At 38.0% G+C, this 19,069-nt stretch overlaps 1 protein-coding gene across 4 annotated transcripts in view; it reads left to right on the forward strand.

The window, feature by feature from the left end:
- SLC10A7 (solute carrier family 10 member 7) overlaps positions 1-19,069 on the forward strand; it is a 153,324-nt gene that overhangs the window by 85,326 nt on the left and 48,929 nt on the right. For all 4 annotated transcript variants that reach the window (XM_062573887.1, XM_062573889.1, XM_062573888.1 and 1 more), the window contains one exon: positions 13,987-14,022. In XM_062573887.1, coding sequence (XP_062429871.1) covers positions 13,987-14,022 — 36 coding nt within the window. The remainder of the gene's footprint in view (positions 1-13,986; positions 14,023-19,069) is intronic.

The raw sequence follows: 19,069 nt of genomic DNA on the forward strand, positions 1-19,069 counted from the left end.
GAAAGCTATTTCACACTGAAATAACACTTAAAACTGAAAGGGCCAATAAGAAACTGGTAGTGACCAAGATGCTGGGTCGGGATACCCTCTCTGATGAAATGTTTTGTTATACTTTTCAGACCCATACAGCCAGGACCTGGTTATTTCTCATTTGTAAGGTATCACCTGCAGAATGATAGCAGAATCTGAATTTAATGCAATATGTGGCTATTATTTAATCCCCCATATAATACTGACTTGGACTTTTTTTGAATTTTCAAAATGGTTACAGCTAGTGGGTCACAGTGATGCATGACACTAACTAGGTTGTGTGTCTTGATTTCTTTGATATCAATGAGGCAAACAGCACACTTGAGAACTAGTTTGAAAATCAGGTCAGTTATTAGACTTAGGATGGATTAAATCTCACAGAAATGCACGTGGTCGGGGTAGAAATAGCAGATGATTTACTCATTCCACGACTTCTGTGGCAAGTACACTCTGCAGCCCACCAGGAGTAGTAGTTTATGAAAAGTGTTGACCACCAAAATAGACACAAACAAATGCTCTTGTTGGTTAGAAAATCTTAGGAATCAATAAAAACTAAGTGCCTTAGGGATATATGTTGTCTTTCGAGTTAGTGAGGTTCTGTGAATACGTGTATGGCATGTCATTTAGAAATGAAATCCTTTATAATTAATAAAGTAAAAAGAATATGTTCAACTTGTAAAAAGACAATTATTCTGGATACAGAGGATTTGGGCCTTTGGAAATAAAAATACACAAATGCCTTACTGTGAACTTCACCAGTCTCGCAGTGGTTCTTTGGGAAGAGCTGGGGCAAAGCCTGGAGGAGGGAGTAAACTGAGCTACCTAAGGAGCCCATATGTCCTTTAGGACAGACAAGGCTGGACTCATGTCCTGCAAAGGGGAAGGTAGAGCTCTCTGATAACATCTTTTCGTTGCTGCCTTATTTCAGCTCTTCCAGAGGGGGGAAACACCAAGTTCTCAGTGCTGCCTGGCTGTTTGAGCTCTTGGGAGCCCAGATCAGAAAAGCTTGTCTTGTGGGGTCTGGGAGGGAAATACTTTTTCTTCGTTCGTTTCTGGTCTCACATCATCCCCTGCCTAGGCAGTCTCTCCTGGACTAGTATTGTCTTGTTTTCAGAAACAATTTTCTTCGCCTGGAAATATTCTACTATGTTATTGAATCAAAGATCCACATTTCAGGACAGATGATTTCAATGCAAAACCCGCGCTCAGATCAGACTGGGGAAAAGCAGGCTCCTTCTGATGGCAAGCTTTTGTTGTGTGGCCAGCAACATAACCCATGCAGGAAACTGAAGTGCAGTGCCAAGTTTTTGTTTTGAGCCTCCCCTGCCAACCTTTTAAAATTATTATTACTACAGTTGGTTCTTTAGACTGCCTCTGCCTGGGATCTGAACTTTCTACAGCTCACCTGCTGCAGGACCCAGAGTGCGCTGACATTACCCTACCCAGGTAAGCTGTGCTGTAGTGCCTGCGTCGGGGGCTCTCCCCAAAATGCTCCCTGCAGTGCTTGCGCCTCCAGCCTTGCTGCCCCGCTCGGCCTTGTCCCCGTGTGCCGTCTTCCCCGCGGCGAGGCAGCATGGGGCGGCCCGGCAGCGTTGCCTGCAGGCGCTCGCAGTGCTGCTTGCGAGGGCAGGTGGGCTTTGGGAGCCAGGCAGCACAGACTTGCCAAGTCGAGTTTTGGGGAGGACTCATACTCCTGGCTTTTCCTGGGACCTGCCAGCTCAAAATCAGTGTAGCCCTAGCTCTTTTGTTGTGACAACTAGTTTCATGTGTGCTTCAAAACAATTGTCAGGTTCTTTGGGAGGTGGAGTGAGCGATTTAGGAGGCTGTACTGAGGGGCAAGCTGCTGTAAGCAATGATTTGGCTGAGTAGGTCTTCTGTGACTCGAGAGACGGGGGGGTTTTAACAAACGCTTCACTCGTTGTCCCGAAAGTGAGGTTTGCATCTGTATATAGTGAATAACATTTCAAAAAATGCAAATCTTTGAAGTAGATGGTTTTAAAAAAAATGCAAAATATTCCAAGGATTATGTGGCTTTGAAAACAAGAACTTTTGGGCTTTTGCACACCCTACTATGTATTAACAATATATTACCAATGCATATTAATAATATTTTTGTTGCAAAGGTGCATATTGAGAGCACTAAAATGTATTTTAAGCAGATTGGCTACTCTCTGGAGGTATCAAAAACACCACTGAAATTTCTCGCTCTCAGGCCTGTTTGGACAGTAGTAGTAAACTAGAGGAGTGGTTGAGTGATTGAGAAACTGGAAAAATGTGTCACGGAGAGGAAAAAAACAGTTTGTACTGCTTGTATCGGACTAGGGAAATGAATAATAACTGGTCTAATCGTGATGAAATATATTAGGATTAGAATTGAAAAACAACTTTTCTGCTATAGAACAGTTGTGTGACTTTAAACAGAATAAACTTTAGTAACAAAATTATTTTTGTCTGTACCTAGCTAAACAAAACAGTCTCGTTTCAGTGTTTTGACTTTTAGTGTGCTATAATGTGTACTCATTTTTGAAATAGGTGTTTTAGTATTTTACGCAAAAAGATGGTTTATATTATTTTTTTCCTGTTTAGTCAGTAGTAACATATTCAACCCATGAATGTTCAGCAATGTATGTACAATTCAGCATTAAAAATGTTTATCTCAAGATAACATTAGGTTAGAGCACAGGGTGGGTTATTTAAATCGTATTACTGATTGCTGCTTTTTGAAGATTTTCCTCAGTTTTTAAATGAATTGCTTCACTTTGATACTTTCTTCTAGAAAAGATGGCATGGCAGCACTGAATTGAGATGTCTTATCTTGATGCCCAATTGAAAGCCCATGATTAAATAGTTTCATTTATTATACAGTGATCTAGTTCTAGGCTTTATTATTCTTAAGCCACATCTTCCAAAGCAGTGAATGTTTACTTGTCCATTGCAGAAGTTATTACCAAAATTAACGTTTTGAAAACACAGTGCAAGACTTAGCCTGGAATTTACTCGGATGCACAAGGCAAGGATTATTTGAGTTTTCAGTAGTTTTAGTTTGTGCATGTCCTGTAGACATTTTGCTCTGTGCCCCCCGCCCTCCACGGAGGGTGGATCGGTAGTGAGGCAGCTGCTGCGCTCTGCTCCGTGCTTGTGAGATAATCGCTCTTGTAATGCTGCAGTCCTCGTGTCTGTGGAAATGCATTTGAAAACACTGAAAAGAATTAATAACTAAAAACTCCCTCGATGTTTTATAACAGTGTCTAGCTCATTCCATTTATTGTGATCTGCATACTTTTTTAATAATACTATTACTTTCTTTGACTGTGTGTGCATGCATGTATGTGCATTTGCACACATTAAGTTCCTTCTTCAGGAGCAATTTTATTTGGGACTGAACTTTCTGGCTTTCTGGGAAAGCAAAACCATCTTTATTTGCTTCCTCTATGCAAACCGTGGTAGCTGAGTCCTCTTCAGTATATATTCATTAGCTTATGAACAGAAATAGAAACTACCTCCTCCCCCATGTGTTCAAAATCAAAATTATTGTTGAATTCCCAGGCCTCCTAGAATACTGGTTGCATTTCAAGCAAGTAATTTTCTATGCTATACTGTGGAGGAGACCATCAATTAGTACAAAAAGTGTTAATCATATTTGTTTTCTCTGTCCCATGTTTGCAAAAGAAGATAGAAATCAAAAGGCGAACCTGTGTTTTTGTTCCTTTTAAAAAATCCCTGACAAGCCCATGACACAGGCTACTGCTGTAGCTGTACATTTCTATTCATTATTGATGACTTGGGGCCAGGCAGGCAGCGCAGAACACAAGCAATATAGATTACCATATTGGGGGCTGGGGTTTGGGGGTTTTGTGTGCGTGTGCCGTCTCTGAAATGCCCAGTTCTGAAAGGGAATCCTACCTGGCAATGTTTGCTGTGGAAAACAGATTGAGTGAGCTTGTGGTGCATTTTAATGAAAGGATTCGGGGCACTTGGTGAAAAAAACAGGTGGGTGGGCTCAGTCTCAAACTAATTATTGTTACCTTAACTTTCAAGCAGACTTGGAAAGGATCCGGAAAGGTGCTGAGCATCGCGTAGCCCTGGGGATTTGGAGAGCATTTCTCACCTCACAGAGTGTAGTTAGCACCTTCACTGGTGAGAGATTTTCCTGGGGGAAAAAGACAAAACAAAACAAACAAACAAACAAAAAAACCCAATGTAAACGGTCTCACCTATTTTTAGCAACAGTTACAGACTAATTACGCTGTTGGTGTGATTTTTGTGGAGGGTATCTTGTTTCAGGGATGTGCAACCCAAACCCACAGTATGAGTGAATGTGAGATTAATTATGTACACACTTCGGTGATTTAGCTGGAGTGATGTGTGTGTATAGCAAACAACCAAGAGACTTTGGCAATGCTAAGAAAGCGTTTTGCTAATGCTGATTAGTAAATCAATGCTTCCAGGTTTTTATTGACACAAGACTTCTTCCCATTATGTGAAGCTTATTTGCTTCCATGTATTGTGGAGGATGCGTACAGAGTTGTATACATACACTGTTTGTGATTCTTGGCCTCAAGAAAAATGAGACAGAAAGAAGATTGTTTAAATATACATGGTGTCTTTTAATACGTTAACGGAACAAAAAATGCTTTTATTCATGTGTTGATGGTGCATTTATACAGAGACTGTTCTCCTTCACAGTTTTTCAGTTACAAATAAGTCTATTGAAAGAGAGAAATAGAAACAGTTTTGGTATTTGTTTATTTCTGCAGTGTTTATTGTAACTTTTCTTTTGGGTTTCTGTAGTTTTTTTCCCTTTATGTTTCTGTTTTCTTTCATGCAACTGATTATCACAGCAGGAAAAGTTAATTTGCAGTTCAGTTAATTCAAAGCTTATCCTGTTAAGATACTTTTTTTAAATCGCTCAGGGAATAAAATACTGAAGACAGAGAGTCTTTCCATCCAGCTCAGAAGGAAGAGCAGAGAAGGCTTGTAAGGACCTGGCTATATTTCTGATTTCTGACTTTGGACATCACTTTTGCAGTTGTTTTACTGTTTTACATGGAGATTGCTTGAAAGTAAAACTGCTTTATCTTGTTTTGGGAGGGAGAGATGAGAAACCATCCTAGTAGAAGGAGGGCACTTCTCCAAAAAGGAGTATCAGCCAAAATACAGTGTTTTTTAGTGTATTCCTTCTATTTATGTAATACTGGTTTATCTTGACTGCAGCTTAGTTAGTACATTTTAATATGTGTTTCAAAATATGGGATCAACAGTATGGCCAATTTAGCGGGGCAAAAACTCTTTTAGAAAGAAGTTTTTTTCCCTGGAAGGTCCCACAGCACCACCTAGTGTGACATCCGTGCATGTTACCAAAACATTTTGGGATGACAGAGGTGCTGGTGTATTTGCTATTAATTAAAATTAGGATCTGCTGATTATTCTAGATAGAGCCAAATAAAGGGGGAATTTGGATCATTTATGATTTGTTTCTGCAGGAATGCAGACTTAAAAAAATAAATGTAAAATTAATTCGTTTTCTAAAATGTGTAAATATTACTGCATTTCTGTTTTCTTCATATAAAACAATGGTGAAAATACAATGTTCTTAAATAGGGTTGCACTTAAAGTACATCTTTGGGGGTTTATTGTATCCTTATTATATGTTAAATTATTTACTGAGAAAGAGGCATGCTTGCAGCTGCAGACATCCTCATCATGCAAGGCGTGCTGCTTTCCCACTCAGTCCTACTCAGGTCATGCTGTGGGGTATGGGAACCTGCCTGCATAAGAGAAATTACAGGATTGCGGATCAAAATCGCAAAAGAAAACGCACAGGTGTGGATGACTGAGAAGTTCCTTTTATGCCCCCCTCAGGGGAAGGCCCACCTAATGGCAGGAACCGTGTAAAGGCAGTTCCTACGCTGCCTTGCAGAATTACAGTGATCTCTTCTCTACTGAGACTGCGTGTAAATAAGTATAAATAGGCACAGGCAATGCTTTAATGAGCTGAACTTACGAAAAATTAGGGTGCATGTGAGGAAGTCTCAAGTCTTGCAGTGGAGTGGGAGATAAAGGAGAAGAAATGAATATTGAAGCCAGAAATGATGATCAGCTGGAAAGTCTGAAAGGAGAGGGAGATGGCTGGGGCTACAGACTGGGCAGCATCATTGAGTGCACCAAAGATGAACATCCTAACTCGAGTGCGTTGTGCAAGGGAGAGCCAGTAGAAAGCCACTGGGAAGCATCACCTGTTTAAGTAGGGAATGTGGCTGGATACTGCTGCATGCATGTGTGCGATGGGCCTCCATGACCATGCTGGGCCATGGCGGGAGCAGAAAGTCGTCATGGCCCAAGGGAAGCGCTGCCAGCACCAGCTCCCCCAACACCAGTGTTGCCCCTGCCTACTGAGGGGCCCATGAGCACTCTGCGAGGTGACTCTCATCTAACCGATTTTCAGGTGGTTACTGTTGCAGTTACTGCCAATCTTGGTCTTGAGGTCTCAGGATGTTTCATGGAAGTACTTATGTACAACTCTGTTTCAGGCTGTCTTATATTTTGTGCATCATTCCAGATGCCAGTCAAGTGTCTTCAAAGTCAGAACAAGCTTTTATAGTTACTTTAAAACTTCAGGCTCCTCACTAGTTTGTTATAAAACTATTGCTACGAAAGGAAGAAAATTTCTAGTGTGTAGAAGATGCCCTCTGCTGGGAAGCTAGCAAATCAAGTTTTTTAGGAAGTTTTACTTTCCTGAAATACTCTTTTCTCCCTCTTGGTTAACTCTTTAAACTGTGCTGAAATGCCACACCTCAAACTTGTTGCTATCCTCCTTTTGATTTTATTTTTAACACTCGCTCTGTGACAAGGCTAGCAGTGAGACTGCCAGTAGTTTAGAACACTTTATTTCTTATGTGTCTGGGTTTTATTGTGTTGTGAGAAGCAAATTTTGACTGCTTTTTTTTGCAGCCCTGCTGATTCTATCTTGATTTCATATTTGCATAAAAAATGCGGAGGTAAAAAAAAATTACAGTTAGCAATTGCTAATAAATGGTAAATACCCATTTGTTGTCTACTGTTATCTGATGCTAGTAATGCTTTTTAACTTCATCAGTTATTTAAAATTTCTCTCTTCGTACTAGAGGACACTTGTCACAACAGCACAAGGGTATGCATTGTCTAGAACGACACTCAAAGTATTACGCATGATCTCGTGTGCAGATGAGATATTGAATCTGGTTTCTTTTGTCACCTCTCAGAAAGCCTTAGCCACTTCAACGTAGCACTTCTGATTTTACAGTATTGTCATTAAAATCCACTCTTGGCCTTATTGGAGGAGTTGCATGTATTACTGTGATACTTACTGTGATCATAAGTTTATATTTTAATTGGGGTTGTGTAAAATTATATTTTCAGTTTAGTATTGTAATACAGTGTCTTAGTGTTTTACAGTGTGAATTTAATAAAATATGGGAATTTAACTTTATGCTTTTTCATTATCTATCGAGATTTTCTGTTACTTATGATGGAGAGGATGGGTAAATTTAGCATTCTAAAAAGCATCAATTCACAGAGCCTTTATTCTTGCCAGCATTCAAATCGATCATTTGATAGAAAACAGTACAATAAGGAACTAAATAAAATACTTCATCCAGCTGTAGGACTTCGGAATAAGCCTTTGATTCAACAAAGCATCAGCTGACAAAGAGGAATGTGTGATAGGAAATTGTTTAAAAAAAACTATTTTGTGTAACTGAGGAATATTGAAAATAATAATATGGGAAAGCAAATAAGGCAAAAGTTGTTATCTGGCATTAGGAGTTTCTGTGCTGTACATGGAGGAACAACACAGGGACCCTGAAGCTGCATTATGGGGCAATGACTGAAATAATCAGTCTGAAGACATGAGAAAGTGCAGTTTGAACTTAATCTTTGGAATTGCAACAGATAGTAACTAACATTTATGTCATTTGCATGGACATGCAGTTTGAAAGTGGGGAAAAATCTGTATATTAATGTGGAAATTAAGAGAGCTAGTTCAGGATCTTAAAATCTGTGCTGTCCAGTGTTGTCTTTTAAGTAGGAGCAACTGGGCAGCATAGTTTTTATAGCCATGCTTACACAAATACTAAAAGCTGCTAAAGGAACTCAGAAACGGGTTGTTTTGAATAGGTGTCTGCAGTAACTCGATCCACATTCTGATCTATTGAAATGTTTTCCAAAGAATTTCAGTTGCAGACTTGAAATCATTAAAATGATGTAATACTCAAAAATTGAGAAACGCAAAATTCACAGTCGCCAGTGCAGCCCTGATAGTGGCCCCTTTCTGCTGTGACTCTGTTCAGCACGTGCAGTGGGTTCACAAGGACTCTCATGGGCAGGTAGAACCTGACTTTTAGTAATTTTTGCACCTCTGGTTTAGGAGCTATTAAATACATTAAACACAGGAGGTTTTAGCTTATTCTGTGAAACATGTCAAGAGGTTCTGCGTCATTCCAAAGAGGGTAAGTGAAGATGGGTGGAAGGAGGGAGCGGGCAACTCTTCTCTCAGGTTTCTGGTTATGCAGGTGTGTGAAGGCCCTGTTTCAGCAATATGAGCCATTCTTTATATAATGGCTAAAACTAAGGTCACTGGAAAGCTTAACTATGTGTGCAATTATGCTTCAGATTAGTCTATTAAAGATGGTGCATAACATAGTATTGAATTTTTTTTTTTACAAAGACAGTGTTGTCTGTAGCTGTGTTCAGTCTGAGCAATCTAAAAAGTCTTGTACTCCTTCATTTGAATAGATTGAGAGTTGGCTTTGAGTGCTCTCTATTGTGATTTTTGCAGTCTCCATCATACTCTTGCATATGCTGAGGTATAAGCTTTTTGACCTTCAAGGTAGCTCATTTATTTTTTGTTAGTCATAGTAACAGATTTTTGAGGGCATCTGTTTATCTGTATTCTGTGAGACATTTAGTACTAGTCTTTCTGTATTGCTCATAAACACATCTAATTCAGGCCTACAAGCACTTTTCTGGAGGCAGGATTCTCATTTTTTGAACTGTAAAACACCATAAAGTAATCTGCAGATTTGTCAAAAAGTAGGAAAAAAAAGTATTTAAAAATAATGCTTCCATTCACAAAAAACAAGGAAACAAACAGCATAAGAAATAGAAGTAATAAACATTTCAAGGTAAAGTCCAATTCTCCTGCTGTAAGAAGAAAAACTGCATAGATTGATTTGGTGAGTTGTTTTGTCCAGGTTCTTTGGTGGTTTTTTTTTTTTTTTTTTCTTTTCCAAATAACTGGTGACTCTTGAAAGAAAATCATTTTGAGAAATGCCCGTGTACATAGATGAAGACTGAATTTCAGTTCTCATTCAAGTTTGCTCTCTGATGAAATTATCCAGAGCTCATAGCCAGTTTTCTCATGCATTAACCTGTCAGTGCTAATGGAAATGCTGACCAGTTAACTCTTTAAGTAACCTTTTCTCAGTATATAAATTGATGCTTAAACTTTTGCTCCTTTTGTGCCCTGTTCCAATGAAGCACTCAAACACATCCCTAGCTTTAAGCATAGGAGCAGATAATTGCTTTCAGAAAATACACATTGGTTTGTTGCCTCGATTACAAATATATATATATATATATATATATATATATATATATATATATATATATATATATAATTTTTTTTTCTTTCTAATCCCACTTCTTAAGACAAATCAGAGGCTACTTTAGTTAAGAATTTTTCCACCGGTAATTGCCACATACATGTCATGCTGATGACCTGTAAGAATGAAGAAAAATTGCCTGGGAAATTTGTGTGTAAGGGAAACCAAGAAAAGTTCACATGTATTTCATGCCTCATTACAATAATCCTTCCTCCTCTAGCCATGTGTCTCCCTGGATCTGTGCCAACTTCTTCTAACTATTTGCATAATTTCTTTCTTAATGATTTTCCATCATAGATTCAAATCCATTAAGTTATTTCATTTTGCTAACCAATTTGGCAGCCAATTACAGGTATTGATTCTGCATATTCTCTTGGACAAGAAAACAACTTTTAATATCCGCTCTAAAATAATGCTATGTTGAATGAAACATGTAGAAAACTTGTTCTTAACATCTTACAAAGAAAATAAGAGTCAAATACATCTCCCAATATCTCATTCCTATTAAAATGTATGTGCATACACACACACACACACACACACAGGTGTGCACTTAAACTCTTAAGACATGTTTCATGGTCCTTACTGAAAAAAAGTGCATTTTCAGGTATCTAATATGACTATGCAGACTCTTGTTTTGTACCGCAGGTCAGGCTGAGATCTTTCCTTCCTTTCCACTAAAATCATTGAAATATATTCAGTCAGTCTTTCACATCAGAGGTGTAAATGGATTTCTTGAAAGTTTTTCTGCTGATAGCAAAGGGCAGCCACTTTACAACTTTGACTCCATTGTGGGCAGCAGTCAGGAAGCTTAACACTCCCCCCCCCCGAACTTTGAAGATGCTAAAACTGTGCAGTGACCTTGCATTCTCAAGGGCAGATGCTCAGCTTCTGCTAGAAGTGCTAATCTACAATCTGTTTATCTCCATACACTATGTATTTGGCAGCATTTGCCTGGAAAGCAAGGCAGAGGAAAAGAGTAGTCAAATTTAGATACTTTTCCCCTGATAGTGTTACTATCCAGTGAACTTAAAAACAACAGTCTTTATTTTCATTTTTAGTTTACTTTGTGCTTTTCAGCAACTATACCGGTAGTAGTCTTAGAGTATAGCCGCGTCGTACGTGTTAGAATATGTTATGTTGTGATCTGTTAGCACATAAACTGGACAGTGTGGAATAACTGTTTTCTTCTTGGGTTTGTTTATTCTGAGTGAGTCAGTTTTGGTTTCATCTCAGAACCCTGAATTTGTTGTCTGTAATTTCTGTCAGTAGTTTTTAGACTTGAAATTGCTCTCTATATTATTTTTTAGTAGCTCTCAATTGAGATGCATCACATAGTGCTTATAAGCATACTGAGGCGCTCATTTCTAACACAAAAAAATAATGTATTGAATTGAGATAGTGTTTGCAGGGAAAGGTAGTACCTTTTATTAGACAGATACACTTCAGTCATATAATACCCTTCTTCAAATCTGGAACAGAAACCTGAAGGAAGGGCTTTTGCACACAAACGCATCAATGTTTCTATATAAAAGTACATTTTATATAGCATATAAAGGGTTTTATGTGCCCAAAGTCTTTTCCAACTATATCAGTTGGTCTGATAACAGCTATCCCATCTCCTAATAAATCTCTCCTTGCTAACACCCATAAACCATTACAGCTACCACAGTGCTGAAAACCTTTTGGATTTAATGTAGTCCTTGTGGTTTTTCAGTCTGGCAGTCCTTATCAAAATAAAACATTAACATCAAATTACTCTGATTCAGCAAAAACATCTATTTTCTAACATAATCTCATCCGTTCTGTCAGGTAATTGTTTTGCTTCCCAGGGAATTGCATGTGTGTTGCAGATGGGAAAATTCAACCCTGTATATCCTTTCTATGGAGAGACAATAGGAAACTTGTTCTTGATTATTAAGAGCATGAGAATTAATTGCAAAACTTTATAGAAAATTACCAAATGGACCTTATGAATGCCATACTTTCCTCAAGCATAGTCAGAAATCTATTTATGATGTGCAAGGATATTCTCTCTTCTTCTCTGCTTACAGAATTATGAAGAAACATTGACATAGAGGTAACATTTTGTTTTATGGCATTATATGCTTTGAAGTAGTAGCAGCACTTGCCCAGTGTTGATATCCCTAAGCTTCCAAAGTAAATACATATGAAGTGACAGGTCCCATCCTAAAGGATACCAGCTTGATTCATTAACAAGATAAAGCAGAGAGTTGAGGGGTAAACTTTTTTATGTATAGAAGTGCTATTGAATATACTTAGGCATGAAGCATGTAATAAATGAGTAACAGCGCTGAATCAATGCATTGATTCAGATGTAGAGGAAAGCTAGCTGTATTCATCAGCTAGTATCCTGTCTTCTCCCTACACTCAACTCTCTTAGAATAAGTGTTGCTTGTAGTATACCACCTCATGCTCCTTAAATGCTCCTGTTTGTTCTTACCCAGAAAGGGTTGTAGTTGTACCCTGCTACAGGGCTGTTCTGCCATCCCAGAATTACAGGATGCTTTGGGAATACTCAGCCACTCGATAACATTTGAGCTGTGCAATGTAGTTTTCAGTAGAGAAAGGGGAAAAAGAGAAAGGTCTGGCTCACATATTCCTAGCAATATATCATAAAAGCTGGAGTTTGCTCATTCTAATGAAGTGACTGTGTTGAATCTACTTTATACAGATCTTACTGTCAGTTCTCCCTTTTAAGCATTGTAGATGATACTGTACTTAAGTGTTGATTCAGCTCTTAGTGCCTCTTCCCTTACTGAACATTTTTTCTTCTTCTTCTATGCCTATATTTCTTCACAAACATACCTACGTTTTAGTCTAGGCCTCCCCATATACTGGGAATGATTCCCTGAAGCAATTCTTAATGCTTCTACTTCTTCTCTTTCCAGTCTTTATGATCTATTTAAGAAGTGACATTTGCAAAAAGATAAATGATTATGGATAGATAGGCTGTGGCCAGTCAGATATGGCATATATTATTTATTTCAAAATATGTTTTAAAATTCTGCAGAACCTTCAAGTGTACAGATTAACTGTTGCCTCCTTGTTCCTGCTTGTCTGCTGTTTGGGGTGTTTACTTGTTGCCTTTTAAGAATACTCTGAGTAGGAGCCTTCTGTGCCTAGTGGGCTCTGTGAACCAGTGATTCTAGCGGACACAGAAAGCAAATACAAAAATTCTCATGTAAGATTTTTCTTAATGCTAGCTTCTAAAAAACTTGAGTAAAGCTCTGTTATTTGATGTTAAATGAAAAGCAGGGGACAACTGCTTTTTTGTTTGATTGTCTTTCACTTGGGCTGAAAAAAAGAAAGAAAACATCCTTTTAGATGATGGTAGGCAAGTTTGGGATTTATTGTTTGAACAATTAAATTTTGTGCTAGCTGAAAGAAAAATTATTCGTAAATATTTGGCTAAAGAATAGTCCTGGCTTAGAGAAGTTCTGGGTGAATTTTGTGAATTAGTATGCATTAAATGCCAGAATACTTTTATTGAGGAATAATAAAATATTGAAGTCTGATGGAAGGATGATGGGGAATTACTATTTGTAGCTATGAAACTGATGCATGTCATGTTAACTCCCAGCCCAAACAACTCATTTTAAGATTTACTCTCATGAAACTTAAAATCCTGTATTTTATCCAATCACCAGCTTTAAATCTGTTCCTTGTCAGTGAACAAAACAAATCCTTTTGCTTGTGTCTGCCTGGGGGATGTGGAAAGCTGAGGTGGTCCTGTGTGATTAAATTAGATGAAAGACTTGCCTTCTACCGCTGAGACACAAAGTCTAATCAAGTGAAATGAGTTTTGAGATCTCAGCTCATTTCCTTGGGGAATATCAGCTTACATTACAGAGTCACAACACCTAATTCATCACAGTTGATGTGGATTTTCCTCAGGAGAGGACCTGAAACTGGGCAGCATGGGACTCAATCACTAGTCTCCTAGGGAGAGGTAGCTCAGTAGAGTTAAGATACAGCACAATGAAGTGAGAGTTTTAATATGTATATATTTTTAAATATTGATCTATACTTCTGTGTATCATGTGTTTTAAAAGAGAGGATCTTAGATCCAAAACTGGGAAAGCTAGAGATTTTAAAAAAGTAATAATTTGTAGCGAGTATTGTTTATAAAATAATCCACGTATAGACACTAAAGAACCTACCCAGTGAAAAGCAAAGCAGAACTTCTCCTTTTTGCCGCTTAATTTCCACAGTGCTGAATGAACTTGATGTACAAGAAGTAAAGAGTATTCTGCTTCCTTAACTAACAGGCAATTATTTTTATTTCTTCCAGGGCATTGTTATAACTCCACTGCTGCTTCTACTTTTTGTAAGTATCTTGATCTTGAAACGTCTCTCCTTTTACTGGGTAAACTTGTACCATTAGATGCTATATTTAAGACAGCGGTTTGGATGATTTCATAGTGCTTAAATACTGAGACAAATTATCTGGTCAATATGTGAAGTAAACTTCATGCAGAGCCGTAAAAGTGTGTCACTGTGAATGCAAACACTAGCTGCATTTTTTGCTAAGAGGACTGAAACCTGTTGTTTTTGCAGCATCATAAAACCACATGCTGTTAGACTGGGCCAAATACAAGCTCTTGCCATGTAAGATGTTCAATCGGTCGATTAGGAGATCTCTTGGAGAGCATGTATGTGCAAGAGTCAGGAAAGATCATAAGGATCTGAAATGGATAGTAGCCAGGTGGAGGGAGCCCTGTTTCAATGAATGAAGCCTTGCTCCTGGGCAACTAAGCCCATGGGTATTTTTGTGGTAGAGGTTTGTGAGATATTGGAAGGAGGAAGACAAATTACTGGAGCCACTGTGCACCATTGATAAGATGTTGGTTCGTTCTTGTTAGATCAAGACTTTCTCAGCTGTTAGTTTTCAGTCAGGGCCTTGCTTCCTTACGGTTCTGGGTGAAGACAAAGTTTTAGCTTCGTGTTTTGTAGTGGTAATGGATATTAGTCAGTATATAATGAAAAGACTTTAACAGACAGGTAATGATTCTTTTAGTGTGCCATGTCAGTTAGCAAGGGTTGATGCTTATGGAGAATTTGCCAGCAAATATGGTGCAAGTTACTAGGGACCGCAGTTTTGTGAAGAGCAGGGGAATAGGCTGAGGCATTTTTATGGTTTCGAGAGAAGCAGCATATATACTAGATATATATATGTATGTGAGTGTGTTTCTGTGTGTATGTAAAACATTTAACAGTGTATACTGTACTGGGATATGTAGTACTGTGAGAGTGGGTGTAACAATGTCAGCTACTGTTTCACTCAGTAAAACTGTCTGGGAAGACTTTTATTTTACTTTATTTTGATTTTATTCTAACAAATTATATTTCCACTGGTACAACTATATTTATGCAAAAACTGCTTTGACCATGTATATACCGATATACACCAACAAAGCTTCCCTGATATAGCTGGGACTATAGATTCTCAGTAGGTTTAAAAAGATACCTGTTGTAAGCAAAATGACTATTTTGTTTTTCTTCCACTGAAGAAATTGATTCCAGATGGTCTACCTCAGTATTTTCTTCTCTTCTTTCCTGTATGGAATATGTTTCTTCCAGAGGCCTATGCTTTGCTTCTGGGTGCTGAAACTTCAGCAGTTTTTACTGTTGCTTACTGGCAGCTTTCATCCCACTCTACAACACTGAGCTATGGTGCTCTATTTAGCTAACCCTATGAAAAGACTATTTTTTGTCCTCCCCCGAAAGGTAATGATGAAGTATTCTGTCCCATAAATAGCAGTTTTCACTGTTGTTTATTCTTACAAAGGTGGTAACTTTTTGTGTGTGTGCAGGGAAAATGGTAAGGCATAAAGTAGACCTCTGTCCTTCCTACCGAACCTGGAGACACTTGTATAATAAGTGGAGCCACTTCAAAATGCATTTGTCCTGCTGTCTGTAGCATGACTCTGAGCTGTTCTTTCTAAAGTAAATATGTAAGTGAATTATTTTTTTCATCTGAGTGATAAACAGTTAAATGAGTCTGCATGAGAAAAAAGTTACAAAAGCTGCAGATTCTGTCTTTTGTCACAAAGCCCAATATTTGGGGACTTCTCTTGAGGTATATAAACATTTAAATGTCCTTGATATCTTTGCTAGGGATTCAACATATGAGGACCAGCCCTTCTTGTCAGACCAGCAGTCTGTCTTGCCAGCCTAAGGTTCATCTTCTCCAAGAGTTCATTTTACCTACAGCAAATACCTGGAAAAGCAAGCTAAATGGGCTTGTCCCACTGTATTCTCCTCATACACTGGCTATCGGTGGTTTGATCTTTCTGAGCTTGGAAGTTGCAACTGTGTCTTTGGGTTTAGTAGCCTGCAGTGGACCTTTTTCTGTGAACATGTTTAATTTTCCTTTGAGGTTTCCTTGTTGCATCTGGCCTCCACAACATGTAGTGGTATTGAGCACACAATTCACACACTTTTTTTTTTTTTTTTTTTAAACTTGCTGCTTGATCATTTCATGTGGTGCTGCCTAGTTATTGTGGAATGAGAAACACTGAAGATTTTGTTTCTTATTTCTGTGCAATTCATCAGTTACTTATCCAGTCTCGTTTTACTGCTTAATTAATTTAGGGTGGAATTTTCACATTTCAGGATGGGGAAAAAAAACAAAAACACCCTCCTATTTACCTCAACAGTACCTGAGTTGGGCTTCTGAATACTTTGAAGTCAATGCCTTTAGCAATCTTTGTTTTCCATGTATTTCATACTCAGTAGTTTAACCTTCCCCCCCCCCAAAAAAAAAACTCTTTAAAAAAAAGTCAGTAGTTCAAAAAAAAAAAAAAAAAAAAAAAAAAGAAGAAGAAAAGAAAAAGAAAAAACACACTTTCACAGTCACACTGCAATAGTCAGAGTACCATACTGGATTAGTGTTGCTATTGGTGAAGCTTCTTATATTCAGTGCATATAATACTCTTACTGTTGCTAGAATATAATAAATTATTGTCTATTAGCTTGTTCTTTTTCTTATATAGCTTAATCTGGGGCAGTGGCTATGGTTTAAATTTTGCCCCATATGCTCCAGACAATATGATGTTCCAAACTGCCTTTGCTGTTTGTAAATGCCTGGTAATGTAAATATGAGTGGTCTAAACAAAGATAATAAAGACATGTTGAAGCTTATAATAAATTATTTGCATTAAATGTATAATTTATTATGTTAAATGAACGGTGTTAAATGTGTGATTGTCAATTACATTTCTGAGAAGTATATTGTTACTGTGAAACTTACAGTATAAAGGTTGCCAGAAAAAACATTCTGAGAGGTAATGATTGACTTAGTGAAACCTTAGATATTGTGCACTTAATTACCGGGCTGTATCCTTGTGAGAACACTTAGACTTTAAAGAATAGCAGCATTCACTGGAGCGATCTGATTAACATTTTACCCAATTAGAAGCTATTGAATCTTGGCTTCTAGGTGCATTAATCTACAATATCATCATCCTCATGTTAATCCTTAGTATTAACAGTCAATATGTTGTATTCCCAGCTAAGGTTTTACAAATGGGCAATGTACCATAAACTATATATAACTGATTAGGGTTCATGTATATGATAAGCAGAAGTGCTGCAACATAAGGTACGGTAAGGTTTGTCAGCTGCTAGTTGGCATGATGTTATTCTGTTTGCATTTCTTTGCAGCAGCCAACAATATTTCTTTAATGATGATAATCTGTCAACCATAGCATTCAGAGAAGGATGCTGTCCGTCTTCCTCTTGTCAGGTTGGATACTTAGCTGAAACCAGTGATAAAAGACTAATTACGAAGATTTTTAAAGCAGCGGACTAATTTTTTTGTTCTTAAAAAGCATTTGGGAAAAAAAGACTCAAATAACTAGAAACTACAGCATAGAATAAATTTTACTTTTGGAAATATCTATATTGATATCGGTAAATAATGGTTATGAATAGGGTAAGTAATGTTTGAGGAATTTAGTCGTTTATGTATGAAACTGTACTGTGCATCTTCCGTTATCATATGACATTGTATGTTCAGTTTAGTTATTTCCTTTTGTAATTTAATAACATTTCCCCTTTATTAATAACCTTTCATCAATAAAAGCTTGTGCAGTGCCTTACAAGCTTTACAGTCCAGTAGTTTAAATTGTTGCCTGTACTGGCACCTCTTTTTGGCAATCTTAAGAACCCACTGTTACTGAACTAGATTACCATGGGAGGTGACAAAGTATTCATTGAACTAACAGAGAGAGCTGAGGTAAGAGAAATGGGCCCAAATCTGACACCTCTGCTTTCGGTAGACAACATTGTATTTCTTGACCTAATCCAACCAACTTTAAGAGTAAACTCCTAAAGAATAGATGCAAAAGAGTCTCAAGCCCACCCTGATGTGGGGCTGACACACAGGCTAACTCTCATCCTCTTGCAGGTATTTGTTTAGGATTTGAACTCAAAAGTATGCTGCACCTGGGCACATTTACGTTACTAAAAGACAGCTAAACAAAAGGTTCCATCATGTTGTGACGATGGTAATGGCTTTAATAACCTCACGATGTCAGTGCCGTTTTAGAATTGTCTCGTCTGAAAGACAGAACTTCAGGAACATTGCACTCAGCAACAGTTTTAACTATGTTATCTTTCATCCGTCTCCTGAGATTGTTACTGTAGGTAGCATGAAAAACAGAAATATGTACAAATGCAGGTTTATTGTTGCTCAGAGCTTTCATGTACCTTTTGTATTGCCCCAGGGTGGAGAGCAGCCTAGGACATCTGCGAGGTCCTGTCTCTTGGATTTGCTCTGGGAGCAGAGTGAGCAGAGCTGTATTAGCACTGTGAAGAGCGTGCAGGGTGACCTTTCGAGTGGGAAAGTGCTTCTATCCCTTTCCAGCCCTACTAGTGAGTTGCCTTCTCTCTCCTTGAATGGAGCTGAGCACATGGATTGGCAGTTGTTATCAAGCCACACAAGTGTATGATTTCACTGACTATTTCATATCAAAATATGAGAAGTTTTCTGCGTGTTTACCAGAGCCAAATGTGATACTGTAGTTTTCATGGTGCAGTATCCCAACTCTGCCATCTTCTTATAGTACTACTACTGCTGAGTTTGTCTCACCAGTACTACTGTGGAGAGTCAATGGCTGACAGATGTGGTCTCTTCAGTTGTTGGAAGCACAGTCAATTAGCTGTCAAAGCAGCAAACTCAAGGTGTATGAATCCATGTGTCTGTATTCAAAGCCATCAAAGAAAATGTTAGAAATAAGTATGTGTTTTATATTTTTATTTACTTTACATACTTCAGAAGTATGCCTGCAAACAAGCTAACATGGAATAGTAAAGAGCCAATGCAAAATTCCTGTGTGTTTTAAAAAATACACTTGGATAAAAACTGCATG

The sequence above is a fragment of the Rhea pennata genome, chromosome 4 (genome assembly GCF_028389875.1).
Source record: "Rhea pennata isolate bPtePen1 chromosome 4, bPtePen1.pri, whole genome shotgun sequence".
Classification (NCBI taxonomy): domain Eukaryota; kingdom Metazoa; phylum Chordata; class Aves; order Rheiformes; family Rheidae; genus Rhea; species Rhea pennata.